This window comes from Ips typographus, linkage group LG11 (assembly GCF_016097725.1).
Source record: "Ips typographus isolate SLU linkage group LG11, UJ_Ityp_2.0, whole genome shotgun sequence".
In the NCBI taxonomy this organism is placed as follows: domain Eukaryota; kingdom Metazoa; phylum Arthropoda; class Insecta; order Coleoptera; family Curculionidae; genus Ips; species Ips typographus.
Genome location: NC_138432.1, coordinates 7,491,342 through 7,507,799, shown reverse-complemented (window position 1 = coordinate 7,507,799; position 16,458 = coordinate 7,491,342). Strand labels below are relative to the sequence as shown.

At 34.5% G+C, this 16,458-nt stretch overlaps 1 protein-coding gene across 1 annotated transcript; it reads left to right on the top strand.

Moving 5' to 3' along the window:
* Positions 1-349: 349 nt before the first annotated feature.
* On the top strand, positions 350-1,803 carry LOC145735469 (uncharacterized). The gene has a single exon (XM_081989383.1). The coding sequence runs from the start codon at positions 493-495 to the stop codon at positions 1,789-1,791; it is 1,299 nt and encodes a 432-aa protein (XP_081845509.1). The 5' UTR covers positions 350-492; the 3' UTR covers positions 1,792-1,803.
* The last annotated feature ends 14,655 nt before the right edge of the window (positions 1,804-16,458 follow it).

Below are 16,458 nucleotides of genomic sequence, written 5' to 3'. Positions count from 1 at the left end.
AGATCCCGATCGAACTTTCATTACTGATAGAAGGGTCAGTAGGGCGTTAGGATAGTGAAGATTACTGCAAATAGGAGAACAAACCGGACCCTTAGGGAGTGAGCTTGTTTAGGTCCACTTAAAAGCAATGTCTCAAAAGATTACTGTTTAAAAAAAAAAAAACTTTAGACAGGAGCCCTTGAGATTTAAGTTAGAAAGTTATAATTAAAAGCTGATATTATAATAATACAGTGCGTGTCATATTGTCACAAATTATGAAAATCTATTCTACTGTAAATGAACTGTTATTATTGAGTCCGGATTTCTAGAAATTTTGCTTTTTGTAAATAATAAAAGCAATCAGGAGTCTCGTAGCAGCATTCATACGGTACAGACGTGTGTAGTGCGGACAACCTGTAAAAACTTTTTTGTGCCGGATAGGAATTTTAAAATTTTGTTTGTCAACAAGATAGCTTATCAGGTGGATTTACAGGGCGTTTGATAAATCAAGAGATGTATCCTGGGAGTTCGCAAGAGTCCGAGTCGGACTTGACCTCCCAGGATGAAGGGTTTAAAAAACCCAAATCCAAGAAAAGAGGTAGAAAACCCAACTCAACCCCCCCCACCCCCACACCTACAACTCCGACTCGGGATGCGAAAAGACCTGCATTCGACAAATTATTAACACAACCAACCACATCAACAGGAACAACACCAATTACCAAATACACCAATGTTCAACTTCAACATCCAACATTTCTGTGTACATTTACTGTTACTGCACCATCGACTTTGACACGAGTACAACTAGCTCTCAAATGGGAGGAAATCAACTACAATAACAAAGACATTATAATCAAGCAAGAATCCAATTTCATAATCAAGACTAATGATGAAAACACCACTAAGAAACTACTCGACCTTTTACAACAACAAAAAGTTATAAACTCTTTCAGTTTATACACAGCTAAACCAACACAAGTTCAAACAAATTCCAGCCGAAGCTTTACCCCATCCTACTCAGTTATAGCGACAGGAGTGGAATTGGACATTTCTGATGAGATGTTCTTGCAGCACCTAGAAAAAATGCAGCTTAAAATTCGCTTCTGTAAAAGAATAATCTCCCGGCAAAGGGGAAAACCCACTTTGATGATGCGTTTGATCACAGGCGAACTGGCGACGTATGAAAAACTCATGACCGACCGTGCAGTGCATTTTCTGGGACGTATGTACAGAATTATTGAGAGCAAGCCACCGGAACCAATTCCAGCACCATGTAGCCGATGTAGCTCATTCGAACACCGCACTGAAGACTGTAAAAAACCAACTAAATGCAGCAAATGTCAAGGAAACCACCAAACCAGCACATGTACATCCCCTCTACCCATGAAGTGCACTGCATGCAACGCAGAGGACCACGCAGCCTGGAGCCTAAAATGTCCAAGAAGACCGACAGCGCCGATAGAAGGAATTCCGAATGTAAAGGTTAAGTGCCATAACAAAAAGACCGCTGAGGTGTCAGAAGCTTTAACGAAGGAGAGCAGAGTCCACTCCCCCATAACAACTCACGACTTTATTATAAACAAATATAAACATCAAATTAATAAAACCAACAACAATAATAGAGAAGAACTGCTTAAAAAACTTAAGAAACAATTTATTGAAGACTTCAACATTGACACCACGGCGGTATTTTTTGGCAACCACATGTATATTTTGATGTTTGATTTGTCACTACCTAACAGGATTTCCCCAACCGAACCCTTTGAACAACTTAGACAAACAATCACAAATGCAGAACGTTCAACTTAAAAATGATTTACGCCAACATCAACGGACTAAACCATAAAAAACATCTTATCTATAACTACATTGAACAAAACGATACTGACTGTTGTATGTTTGTAGAAACGAAGACTAAAATTGGACAGACACCAACGTACAGAGACTGGCAGTTTATCTGCAGACATGGTAACACACTTAATAACGCTAGAGGAGGGGCCACAGTGTTGCTAAAACCGAAAATAAAACTGGGAAAGGCAAACCCTCCCTCTCTAAACAACCCACTAAACGACTGCCTTCACTTTACAATACCTTACTTGGACGACAAAATCCACATATTCCTCGTATATATCCATCCTCACTCAGACATTGAACAAAACATTCTGACTAAAGCATGCCTCTACAAGTATGCTATAATAATTGGAGACTTTAACGTAAACAGAAACAAAAAAGTACAGCTGGCCAGATTCCTAAACAACTCAGACTTTATACAAAAACAAACACCGCCGACATTTTTAATGCCAGAAAACCAGGACTCGACACCAGACATATTACTACATACGGCAAACCTGACAAATATTATAAACAACGTTGATTTGACAAACGAACTGGGTTCCGATCATCTGGCTATTAAGTTTGACATTGACATCCATCAAACACAACCTATAAAAAATACGAAAGAAAACACACAAAAATTTGATTTAAACAGGACAGACATAGAAAAAGTACAACGACAAATACATGACTACATTCAATCACAAAAGATAAAGCCTTCTATACAAAACTTACAAGAACAACTGACATTGGCAATAGAAAAATTTTCTCCACGAGTCAAGAATACTTTTTACCAACACACTTTGCCAAAATTTATCCTGAGACTAATCAAACGCAAAAGGGAACTATACAGACTATACACTCGCACTCAAGACAATGATTTAAAAAGAATACTTAACGAACTCAACAGAAACGTCAAGACTTTAGTAGAGCAATACAAACAAGACAAATGGCTTGAGGCGTGCCAGGAAATCGAACTTGACAACGGGAAAACATACTGGCAAAAAATAAAAAAACTCTCACGTTACAAAAAAAATAACCCAGTTGGCATAATTAACGAAAATGGTTCAGAACAAAACACAGACCAAGACAAAGCTAACGCTTTTGCTAGACACTTCGAAAAGGCTTTCCAAATCTCCACCAATCCTAACTTTGACCATCAGAACTGGACCCTAATAAACGAATGGTACGACAATTACTTTGACGACCAAACTAACAACAGATTTCCACTAATTTCAGACAATGAATATGATGAAGCACTAACGCACCTTAAGAACACCGCACCTGGCAAGGACAAAATAAAAAGCAAACTACTAAAAAGCTTAACTCCTGAAACCCACAAACTCATACTAGACTCACTTAACGACTGCATTAAATCCAACACAATTCCGGATACATGGAAAACTGGTATAATAATACCCATTCCAAAACCTGGACTTGACAACACACAAACACAAAATTACAGACCCATCACACTACTTCCAGTACTTAGTAAACTGCTTGAACTTATTATTAAAAACAGACTTCAAGAGCAGATCGGACAACATATACCACCATACCAGTTTGGTTTTAAACCAAAGCACTCGACTATACACCCACTTTTCATCTTAACCAACAACATACAAACAACACACCTCAATAACAATAAAACAGCATGTCTATTCATGGACATAAACAAAGCTTTCGACAGTGTTTGGCATAAGGGACTACTCTACAAACTACATAGACTTAACACACCAAAATACTTACTTTACACTATCAGAAACTTACTGGAAAACAGACAACTGCACGTTCGAATAGACAACAAACTCTCCTTTTCCTTCAGCCCTGAGCAGGGACTACCGCAAGGCTCACCTCTTTCACCTTTACTATATAATCTGTACTGCCATGACATATACAACCATAACAAACAAGACAAAAATCATATTGACGAAACAGCATACATATTACAATACGCAGACGACACTGCACTTATTGTTCACGACAAAACTACAACAAAAGCAGTTTCAAAACTACAATCACTTACTGACGACACCATGACATGGTTCTACAGATGGAGACTAACGCCTAACGCAACTAAAAACCAGCTTTTATTACTGAACCATCAAATAAAAAACGACTCACCAAACATAACCGCAGACGGACACACAACTGATCCCAAACAAGACGTTAAATACTTAGGGATAACACTGGACCAAAAACTAAAATTCACAAAACACCTTAAAAATGTCCGGACTGAAATCATTAAAAGAACAAAACACTTTAGGTCACTAACATACAAAAACAAAGGCATTAGTACAAAAACGGCAACTCAAATATACAAATCCATCTGTAGACCGGTCCTGGACTACGGACACTTACTTAGAGCAAACGCTACGGACAAGACTAAAAAATATACACAAATTACTGAACAGATTGCTCTAAGACTAATAACAAAAATACGACATCCTGCAAACCCACTACACAACCCATCCAACCAACTTCTCTACGAACGTACGAACATGACTAAAATAACTGACAGACTCATACAACTACAAACCAAGTGGAAAAATAACCCAAACAACTTGACAATTGTAAATCCACTATGCATAACCAGACAGACTAGACAATCCCGTTATCTTTTCCCCGCTCTCACCCTGTTAGAACATTTTAATTAGAACTTTTTTTTTTTTCTCAATGTATAATTTGTATATATTAATTAGAAATAAGATTACCTGTACATATTAAAAAAACATGTATACATAGGCAGAAAGACCGTAATGGTCGATAGCCGTTTTTTCTTGGAAATAAAGATTGTTTATATATATATATATAAAAGCAATCAACCTTTGACATCTAATGTGTGATTTATGGAAAAACGCGTCATTTGACAGATTTTGTTGATGCTTTTTTTGCTTTTTTCTTCATTTTGTGCTTATTTTAGTTTTTTGTGCTTATTTACTGCTATTTTTGTATGGTTTAACTAGTTTTTTACAAAACAAGCTCTTCATGTTTTCAAAAATAAACTGTACTAATAACTGCTTTGACAAAAAATTGCTATATTGAAGGCTTCTGAACAACAAAAACATGTTGCAAAATGTATAAGTATCAATTTACAAATTTAAACTGACCAAAAAAATTGCAAATACTCCTGAAGTCGTAAGTAAAGTAAAAAAATTTAAAAACATTCCAAAACACTATAGAACCTCTAAAATGCCTTGCAAAGCTTACAAAGCAGTCTAGAAGCTTCTAAAAGCTTTTAGAACAGTCTCAAAACTTCCAAATGCTTTTCAATTTATCTAGAAACTCTCAAAAGCTTCCGTATGCTTCTAAAGCAGTTTAACAGCTTCTAAAAGTCTCTAAAACCGTCTACAAGGTTTCAAATGTCTTAAAAGCAGTCCAGAACCCTCAAGGCTCTTTAAACTGCCTAAACACCTTCGAAATGCTCCTAAAGTAGTCTAAGAAGATTTCAAAACACTACAGAAACTCCAAAATGCTTCTAAAGCAGTCTGAAGTCTTTCAAAATCATTTAGAACTAGTCTAGAAGCTGCCAGAAGATATTAAAGCAGTTTAGAAGATTCCAAAAAATTTTGTGACCCGGTTAAGAGATTCCAAATGCCTCTAAAGAATTCCAGAACATTCAATATGCTGTTTAAACAGTCCAAAAACCTTCCAAATTATTTCAAGTAGTTCAAAAAACTTTTGAAAGTTTTCAAAACCGTCTAAAATCTTCCGTATGCTTCTAAAGCAATTTAAAATCTTCAAAAAATGTCTAGAAGTTAAACTCAAAAAAATTTTGCTTCTCTGAAAGAGTTTTGTGCTTTTTTACAGATTTTTATATTTTTTTGAAGAAAATAATTTTGCTTTTTAAGCGCTTTTTTTCACGACTTTAGTGCTTTTTAATCCGGACTCTAGTTATTATAATATTAAATAGTTATGCATAAATCACCATACTACAAAATTTGACAGTTATTAGTTACAGATTTACAGTGACACAGTTAGTTTGAATAGTCAACAGAAATAAAATCAGTAGGTTCAAAATTGGTTTGAAACAAGTTCTTAATTTGATATAATCGCTACAATAGTGAAATGCATTGAGATTAAATAGGCCAAAACCAAAACATTTGGTCACATTTGGATAAAAAAATTAAATAACCTTATTTTCTTTTTATTCCTGTTCTGCCAACAATAAAAATACTAAAAATAAATATTCTCCCTTGTGAAAACGAGAACTAGGTCAGCACCAGCGCCACGAAATACAAAAACCCCAACATGCATAGGTCGGGCGATCGTGCCGGACTAAAAACGAATAAATTTAATATTTACGTGAAAGTTAATTAAGCATTAAATTTTATAGAAACCCTAATGTGGATGATGTTAGTTTAACGTGAGAAATCGATAAATGGATTTTAAGGGTTCGGTGTACAAACTGCGGATTAAAAGCCCCAGGTTTCTATTGTAGAAGTTGAGCAAAAGTGAATAAAACAATCTCAAATCGATAAATCGTACCGGAATAGAGCCATTTCGTGGCCAGTTATAAAGACTAATGGAATTTAAAGGAAATTAATTGTTTTGTACTTAATTTAGGTAGAAACTAAATAATTACCGTATTCGGGATTAATTTCAGATTATTCATTATTTGCACTCGGAACACAAGAGGCGTTTTATTACGACTGGAGCCAAAATTAACCCTTTTGGAACAAAAAGGCCAGTTTCCGACGATTAACTCGACGATTTCTCATATTTAAATTGGACACGTGGATCGAAAATACCGGAAAAAGAGAAGGGCCACTAAATTAAAAATTGAGAAAGTTAATTTATTTTGAATGAAAAGAGAGATTTACTTTTGAACTAAGTATGTAACATGAGTATGTAAACTATGTAATTATACTTATTACATCATAAACTAACTTATAGAAGGAATCATGAAATCCATATAAATCTACCTTATCACCCCCTGACTGGTAGGAATGTGGGGAGATTTCGTTAAGCCAAAGGATGTGTGTATGTGTGATACGTAAGGGGAATAATCAACAATGTGCCAAGCAAAGCTGATAAACTTACCGGTAACTTCAAAGGACTTAACAATATCTTTGTCGTAAAATTATCAATGCAGGTAACGTGAACAAGAGATTCGAAATTCCTGCAATATCAATCAGGGATGCCAACCTACAAAAATTATCGTTTTGTTGGTTGCATTTTTATCTGGCTGCATTGAATTGAGCAAAATTCACAAAACATGGACTCTATTGTTACTGATAAACGCAATTCATTACCAGTTTTAGCGAATTTTTGTGGTAGTTTGGTTTTTAACGGCTTTGGGGAATCAATGAAATGATTTCAACTAATAATCACTTTAGTGAAACTCACCCAGGCTTAACCAGAAATATATACTTGATAAATTGGATAATAATAAACTTCTGCACTTCTATATAACACCCATATCATACTACCACGTAAATATTTTGAATAAGCCAGTCACGTTTCGTATTTAGATATTTCCTATCAAGCGGTATAAATCAGCTTTTAGCCGAGGCTCAAGATTACAAGGCAACTTTTCGAAACCGTTTTAATGCCACTGATCGCATGCACTAAACAACAAAAAGCAAACGCGGGAAACTGAAACTACATACTAAACCGAATATATTAACCCCGCAGGGCGGAAATAAGCCCTTTGTGCCCTGAACGAAAGGGGGTTTGAAAAATAAGTTATGGTGATTGTTCCCTCTGCGAAATTTTTTCGTTGCGTGTAGGAATTCCTGGACAAACAGGGATTTCGCGTTCGACTAAATTCCCTTAGACGGCGTTATTACGAAGGGAATGAAAACGTCAAAGTTTATCCCTTTGGTCGGTTTAGTTTCCAGGAAAACTCCTTACAACATTGCAAAAGTGCGGACTTCAAGTCAGGATGACACTTGTTAGGAAAAGTGCCTATTAAAGTGCTTGAATTGAATTTGTTCTATTATGGCAAATTCGAAAGCGGAAACATAAAAGTGGTTATACGTAAAACGGAATTTCCACAGAATGCATTTGCCAACTCAACGTTTAGGTATGCAAATTCGCCCTTTAGGTACAACTAACTACTACACTCGTGCTGTATGCAGTGTATTATCGACGGGATACTTCCAGAACCGACTGCTGACCGTGCTGTTTCTTTCAACGATTCCCAAATGTATATTTAAAATTTAAATTTCAATGTAGAGACCTTGCTGAAGTGAGTGCAGTTTCTAAGTTAAAATCTAATTTCACTCAATCATGATTTTGTAATTTTACTCATGGGTGATAAATTTATATTTCATACCTTATAAGATCCTTAAGGTACTGAAAAAAGGTTATATTATCAAGCAAGTTAAACACAAACTCAACTATCCACAAATCACACACACAATATCAACTATCCACAATTTCTAGTAAAATCCACCAGTATTCATATTTAACTTACCTAAGAAATTTCTAAAAATTCATTATAACACACTTGAAAAAACAAACAAAGAGAATCACATTTTAGCTACAAAATGAGTGATTTTTGAAAAACACTGAAAAACCTCCTTGTTTGGAACACCCAGTATAAAATTTGTCAAAAAGTGTTGACAATACGTCCTCTGTCAAAAGTCATTCATATTAAGTCCGCATGTGCAGAATTTGCGAAAATCACAGCACTGTTTGCGGTTTGTGATTGGTTTGCTGGTTTTTTTTTGACTAAGACCTCTAAAAGAGTCCTAAACATTCCAAGTCGTTTAAAAATTTCTAGAAGTTTTTAAAATCATTCTGGAAACAGCAGAGGCCTCTAAATACTACTGAAAATCTCCTAAAAGAAGAAATTTCTAAAAGGATCCTAAACCTTCCAGGATTTTAGTAAAATTGTTAGAAACCTCTAGAATCACTCTGACAATGCCAGACACCTCTAAATGCCTTTAAAAACCAACTCTACAAGTGTCCAAAACCTTCAAATATTTTTTTAAAAATTACCAAAAGCCTCTGCAAGTGTTCTAAACCTTCTAGAATTCTTTTAAAATTGCCAGTCTCTATATCCATTCTGGCAATCCCAGAGACCTCTAAATTCCACTAAAAACCGCCTGAAAACTACCAGAGACCTCTAAAAGTGTCCTAAACATCCCAAGATGTTTTAAAACGTGTTAAAAGCCTCTAAAACCATTCTGACAATGCTAGAGGCCTTTAAATATCTCTGAATACCTCCAAAAAACTACCACAAATCTCGATAAGTATCCTAAACCTTCAAATATTTTTTTTAAATTACCAGAAGATTCTGCCAGTGTTCTAAACCTTCTAGAATTCTTTTAAAAATGCCAGAGGTCTCTAGAACCATTTTGGCAACCCCCGAGACCTCTAAATACAACTGAAAACTATCAAAGACCTCTAAAAGTGTCCTAAACATACCAAGATGTTTTAAAACGTGTTCAAAGCCTCTAAAATCATTCTGACAATGCTAGAGGCCTTTAAATATCTCTGAATACTTCCGAAAAACTACCACAAATCTCTATAAGTGTTCTAAACCTTCAAATATTTTTTTAAAATTACCAGAAGATTCTGCCAGTGTTCTAAACCTTCTAGAATTCTTTTAAAATTACCAGAGGTCTCTAAAACCATTTTGGCAAACCCCGAGACCTCTAAATACAACTGAAAACTTCCTGTAAACTATCAAAGACCTCTAAAAGTGTCCTAAACATCCCAAGATGTTTTAAAACTCTTCAAAAGACTCTAAAATCATTCTAGCAACGCTAGAGGCCTTTAAATATCTCTGAAAACCTCCTAAAAACTACCAGAGATTTCTACAAATGTCCTAAACCTTCAAATATTTTTTTAAATTACCAGAAGCCTCTGCAAGTGCTCTAAACCTTCTAGAATTCTTTTAAAATTGGCCAGAGGTCTCTATACCATTTTGGCAACCCCAGAGGCCTCTAAATACCACTAAAAACCGCCTGAAAATTACCAGAGACCTCTAAAAGTGTCCTAAACATCCCAATATGTTTTAAAACTTTTCAGAAGACTCTAAAACCATTCTAGCAACGCTAGAGGCCTTTAAATATCTCTGAAAACCTCCTAAAAACTACCAGAGATTTCTACAAATGTCCTAAACCTTCAAATATTTTTTTAAATTACCAGAAGCCTCTGCAAGTGTTCTAAATTTTCTAGAATTCTTTTAAAATTGGCCAGAGGTCTCTATAACCATTTTGGCAACCCCAGAGGCCTCTAAATACCACTAAAAACCGCCTGAAAACTACCAGAGACCTCTAAAAGTGTCCTAAACATCCCAATATGTTTTAAAACTTTTCAGAAGACTCTAAAACCATTCTGGCAACGCCTCTACTCTAAATACTACTAAAAACTATTAGAAACCTCTTCATGAGTTTTAGAAATTTGCCAGAAGCCTTTAGAAAAAATTTTGACAATGCCAGAGGTCTCTAAATATCTCTGAAAACCTCCAAAAAACTACCAGAAACCTCTACAAGTGTCCTAAACATTCAAATAATTTTTTTTAAATTACCAGAACCCTCTAGAACCATTCTGGCAACCCTAAGCCTAATATTACTAAAAACCTCCTAAAAAATATTAGAAACCTCGAAAAATTTCCTAAACTTTCCATGATTTTTGTAAAATTGCCAGAAAACCCTAAAACCATACTGACAATGCCAGAGGCCTCTAGATACTACTGAAAACCACAAAAAAACTAAAAGAAACCTCTAAATGTGTCCTAAATTTTCCAGGGTTTTTGTAAAATTGCCAGAAACCTCTAGATTCTTACAATCCCAGATGTCTAAATACTACTGAAAACCTCCAGAAAACCTACAAGGGTCCTAAAACTCCCAAGGTTATTTTTAAATTACCAGAAGCCTACTGAGAACCGTTTAAAAATTGACAGACACTAATATCAATGAGATTTATGACGTCATACCAATTTTGTGTGAATTTTGGTATACATAAGTCAAACTGTAGTAGAGTGGTACGACATGCAAATATACCAACTTGAAACTTGAAAAACCCTTCTGGCAATATCCTTCACCTCTAGTATCGTGAAATATTTGGCTGAACTGAACTTATTTTCCTGAGTCACCAGGTCATTTGATTTGCCAATTGCCAATTTTTTAATATGAAAAAGAAGTTAATTCTTCAATTTTAACAGTTGCCACCACTTTTCAAAGCTCAAGTTAAAGAAGAACTTTACTACACACAACTTTCTCAGACACAACTCTGGTGTAGGAACTGCTGAAACTTTAATTAGTTAATTAACATGAACTTGTAATTTCCTCAAGTTTACGAATAAGTTACGGGGAAGTTCAAAAGGATGTAACACGCCTTTAAAAATTAATGCAAACGACATCAAGTCAGGTTTGTGTACCCGGAAGTTTCCATATTTATTCAATGTTGTTGAACAACTAAAGTGGATTTTTTGTTAGTTGAAATGTGGTGTCACCAATTCAGTACTAAGAGTTTTTGGTGTCAGTAACGCAAATTTAGAATATAAAGCCATAAAGTGTAGCTAGTATTCCGCTTTAAAGTTGCCTGTGAATAGCTCTATAGAAACTTGCACACAAAACGTAAGGAAATTAATTCAAAGTGAGCCATTTTAAAAGCAGACCGAGCCCGGAATTGGGTATCAACAATTCATATCTGAAGTGAGTTTGGTAAAGAAATTAAACCCGAACAACAAACGAATCATGATCTCGATTAAATTATTTCGCAGCATATTAAAAGTTGGTTCAGTGGCAAACTTTTGGGGAGGGCGGCGAATGTTGGCACCATTAAAACTTCATTCACACGGGAATTTTCCCTCTTCTTGTTTGGATGAGTTGTAGGAATAGTTGTCATCAGAATTATTCGTTTAGCTTGTCACCTTATATCCGGGGAAGTCGTATCAGTTTGCACTTTCCGAGGACGCCATCTTGGTTTCCTGTTGCTGCAGCCAAAAGCAATTATCTTGAGAAAAACTTTTTGCTCTTTCACTTCAAACAAACAAGTAATTTACGTTGGTGGGAAATATGGCTTTTTAATTCCAGAAGTTATTACGGTTAAACTTTTTTATGTTTTAGACTGATTTAAGTTTAATGATTTTTGCCTTGAGAGATGTAATTAACAATTTTGAAGAATCCAATAAGCTGAATGTCAACCATTTGACAGTATATTCATCAACTTTAGCCTAAAAGGAGCCTTAGCAATATTAAATAAATTGCTGTGCCTTTGTGGTCAGTTTCAACAAATTAAACCCTAGAAAAACGTTTATAAAACCTTCAGAAGCATCTTGACAGTAAATTGTAGCTAAATACTAATAAGTCAGGAGTTGCCAAGATTCTGGAACTTTTAGGGTTAAAAGGTACAAGGGCACAAATCTACCCCTGTAATGTTCCTTGAATGACTTCCCGAGTGATTTATTTTTAGGAGTTTCTAACACAAATTAGGGCTATTTTAGACCTTAAATACACAAAATTAATGTGTTTTAGTTAGATTTTTGTTCAATTAAAATCAGTTACCAAAAACCGATCGAATTTTTGCCTGAAGCCCAAAACTAATGAAGGCAACAGGTTTGCACAATTTTTGTGCAATTTTTTTAGCCAATAAAATCAAGCAGGGAAATAGCTTGTTTATTCATATTTGTTTAACACACTCTGTACGTCCAATTTGGGCTCTGTTTACTTTTACCTGCAGGGTCCGTTTACATTGTTTAAATATTTGAATTTCTGTCAAAAAATTTGTTTGCTACACTCTAGTTAACGGGAAAATATAATTTTTTTGCATGGAAATTGCTTAATTAGTAGTGATAACAAAAAAAACCTGAATAATGTCATTTTATTTTGATAAGGTTGTTTGATATTGACGTTTTAGTAACAAACTTAAAGAATTCATTTTGAAGAATGTTGAGTTACAGTTTTCTCACTTTCTGATCATTTTATAATGCTTTCTTAAGAAATTGACAATTTGTCAAAATGTACAGAATAAGTTTTTTCCCCTCAAAATGAATGGCTTTTGTTAAACTTGGAAAACCAAACTGAAAATGACAGAAAACTCACTCAACTAACTTGAAACACAATTTGGGCCATAATTTGGGTATTTGGGCAGTTATGGACCTGAAATTTTCACTGAATGTACTGAATTGAACGTAAAAACCAGGGCCGTATTGGAACATTTTCAGAAAAAATCCTGGTTTTTGTTAAACTTGGAAAACTAAACTGAAAATGACAGAAAACTCACTCAACTAACTTGAAACACAATTTGGAGCATAATTTGGGTATTTGGGCAGTTACGGACCTGAAATTTCCACTGAATGTACTGAATTGAACGTAAAAACCAAGGCCGTATTGGAACATTTTCAGAAAAAATCCTGGTTTTTGTTAAACTTGGAAAACTAAACTGAAAATGACAGAAAACTCACTCAACTAACTTGAAACACAATTTGGGCCATAATTTGGGTATTTGGGCAGTTACGGACCTGACATTTTCACTGAATGTACTGAATTGATCGTAAAAACCAAGGCCGTATTGGAACATTTTCAGAAAAAATCCTGGTTTTTGTTAAACTTGGAAAACTAAACTGAAAATGACAGGAAACTCACTCAACTGACTAGAAACACAATTTGGGCCATAATTTGGGTATTTGGGCAGTTACGGACCTGAAATTTTCACTGAATGTACTAAATTGTACCTAAAAACCAGGGCCGTATTGGAACATTTTCAGAAAAAATCCTAGTTTTTGTTAAACTTGGAAAACTAAACTGAAAATGACAGAAAACTCACTCAACTCACTTGAAACACAATTTGGGCTATAATTTGGGTATTTGGGCAGTTACGGACCTGAAATTTTCACTGAATGTACTAAATTGTACCTAAAAACCAGGGCCGTATTGGAACATTTTCAGAAAAAATCCTGGTTTTTGTTAAACTTGGAAAACTAAACTGAAAATGACAGGAAACTCACTCAACTGACTAGAAACACAATTTGGGCCATAATTTGGGTATTTGGGCAGTTACGGACCTGAAATTTTCACTGAATGTACTAAATTGTACCTAAAAACCAGGGCCGTATTGAAACATTTTCAGAAAAAATCATGGTTTTTGTTAAACTTGGAAAACTAAACTGAAAATGACAGAAAACTCACTCAAGTGACTAGAAACACAATTTGGGCCATAATTTGGGTATTTGGGCAGTTACGGACCTGAAATTTTCACTGAATGTACTGAATTGAACGTAAAAACCAGGGCCGTATTGGAACATTTTCAGAAAAAATTCTGGTTTTTGTTAAACTCGGAAAACTAAACTGAAAATGGAGCATAATTTGGGTGATTGGGCAGTTACGAACCTGTTTTATGTAAGGCATTTAGGCTAATTTAAAGTGACAGCCAAAACAGCTTAGTAAACAAAATATAAAACTAGAAATTCCGTAAATTAACTTCTAAAGTGATTGACACCTGCTACACCATCCAAACTCTCAGTGCACCTCTGAGAATGCTTTGCAAAAAAAAAAATGGTTATCATACCATTCCGAGTTATGAAAACTGTTTGACTTACCTTTAAACTTTTAATAATTTATCACCAGTTAGTGAATTAACAGCACTAGTCAATACTAAACAATCATCCACCAAAACGATCACTAACACTGTGTTATAATTAACTAATTAATAAAATTTTAAAATGAAAATTCTTTACAATCCAAGGGCACTAAACTGAAACTTTACGCAACGTCGTGATCGGGAAAATTGAACTGACTTTCCCTAGATGGTCGGCGGTAGTTTTCGAGCGACTGGCGGCCAAACCGTTCTCTTACTTTTCAGCTACTTCGTATTGCCGCCACCAGTGGGCGGCAGGGTCGTCACGGCATTTCCTCTCCTAAATTTCACGATCATAAATTGTAGGTGAGAGAATAAAGGTGTAAAAATATTTGCTGCGAGGGTGGATGCTGCTGATCATGTGGCTTTACCTTTTTTTTCTTTGATTTTGGAAGGGTCGTTGACAAGGGCTCAGAACCCGTAAAAGTTGGTTTGTTAACCTATAACTTTTACTGTTTACAAGATATAAAGTTCAGCTAATAATAAATGTACTGTCCAGATAATTATACTATCATTAACGTTGAATTAAAATTAAAACAAATGTTGCAACTGGTCAATCGAAATAATTGCAATCTCAATCAAATCGAGTCGGACAGTTTATTGAGGTGCGGTCGTAATTTCTGGCATCCACATGGCCGTATAATCGAAATCTATGACATTTAATTGCCATGTAGGCCAGCTGGTTATTTATTTTATTGAAATCAATCAGTTTTGTAGGTACCCACAATTGCAATTAATTTTTAATTGGCTTTGTGCGGTTCGATGGAAAAAATATTCAATTTGTACTGGGCTGCAACTAATTTTTTTTCCAAACTGCTCTCTTTAGAGACTAAATAACAATCATATAATAAAATTCATACAAATTAGAGGTGCTCAAATGAGTAATGTTGGTATTGAGAATTTAGTAGTTTTGATAACTAAACGCTTCCTTGTAATGGTTTAAGAACAAAATTTAATTAGTAATTTCGTAAATTTTCTCTCATTTTCTATTTTAAAAATGTCAATCAAGGGTAATTGGAAAAATACAATTTTTGTCAAAAATGCAATTACGTCAAATTTTTATTTTGCTTTTAGGGAAGTTGATAGGATTTCAAATAAAAAAATTACAACCTATCAAAAATGCAAAAAATGACGGTTTTGGTAAAAAGTGCAATTTTGGCAAATTTTTATTCTGCTCCATAAGGGTTGCAATGCACAGCAAAGGACATATTAATACCAAAGAACTTTAAATTACGTAAAATTAGTACAAAAAAAAGCATTTTAAAATTTTACACTTTTCAAAAAATTCGAAAGAATGGGGGAATATTAGATGCGTTTTTTAAGTACCTTTTGAAATTCAATATCTCGGTAACATGATGAGCTAGAGAGGCCATTTTTGACTCATTTTGTAGTATTTTTTATGCTTTTTCACATGGCGCTTGAACGAATAAGAGCTACGATTTTTCAAAAAGTAAAAAAATTCAATATTTGTCAAAAGTGCAATTTTTTTTGTCAAAAGTGCCCAGCAAAGGGCATATTTATACCAAAGAACCTTAAATTAGGTAAAATAAGCACAAAAAAAGCACTTAGGGGGTATTAGGGGTCTATAGTAAGTACTTTTTAAAATTCAGTATCTCGGTAACGCGAGGAACTAGAGTGGTAAATTTTAGCACATTTTCATAGGATTTAAAATAAAAAAGTTACACCCTATCAAAAATGCAAAAAATGACAGTTTTTGGAAACAAGTACAATTTTGGCAAATTTGTATTTTGTCCCAGAAGGGTTTCAAAGCACAGTAAAGGGCATATTTATACCAAAGAACCTAAAACTAGGTAAATTAATCATAAAAAAACTTGTCAAATTGTCAATGTTTTATTTTCTATCAGAAGGGTATATTTATACCAAATATCCTTTATTAGGTAAAATAGCACTTTAAATAGCAAGTAAAATAGCAAGAAAATGTCTGTTTAGTAAAATTGATAGGATTTCAAATAGAAAAACTTTTCCAAGGCAAACCAACACAATAATAATGAACTAAACATGCAGGCAACGGTAAATATTGACTCAAACAACATCTTTGTGCGGCTTTGTTTGAATAAATTGTGCATAAATTCCGTAAAATCAAAA

What these genes read in the sequence shown, in the direction of transcription:
- LOC145735469 (XM_081989383.1), top strand. Translation starts at nt 493, where the DNA reads ATGTATCCTGGGAGTTCGCAAGAGTCCGAGTCGGACTTGACCTCCCAG.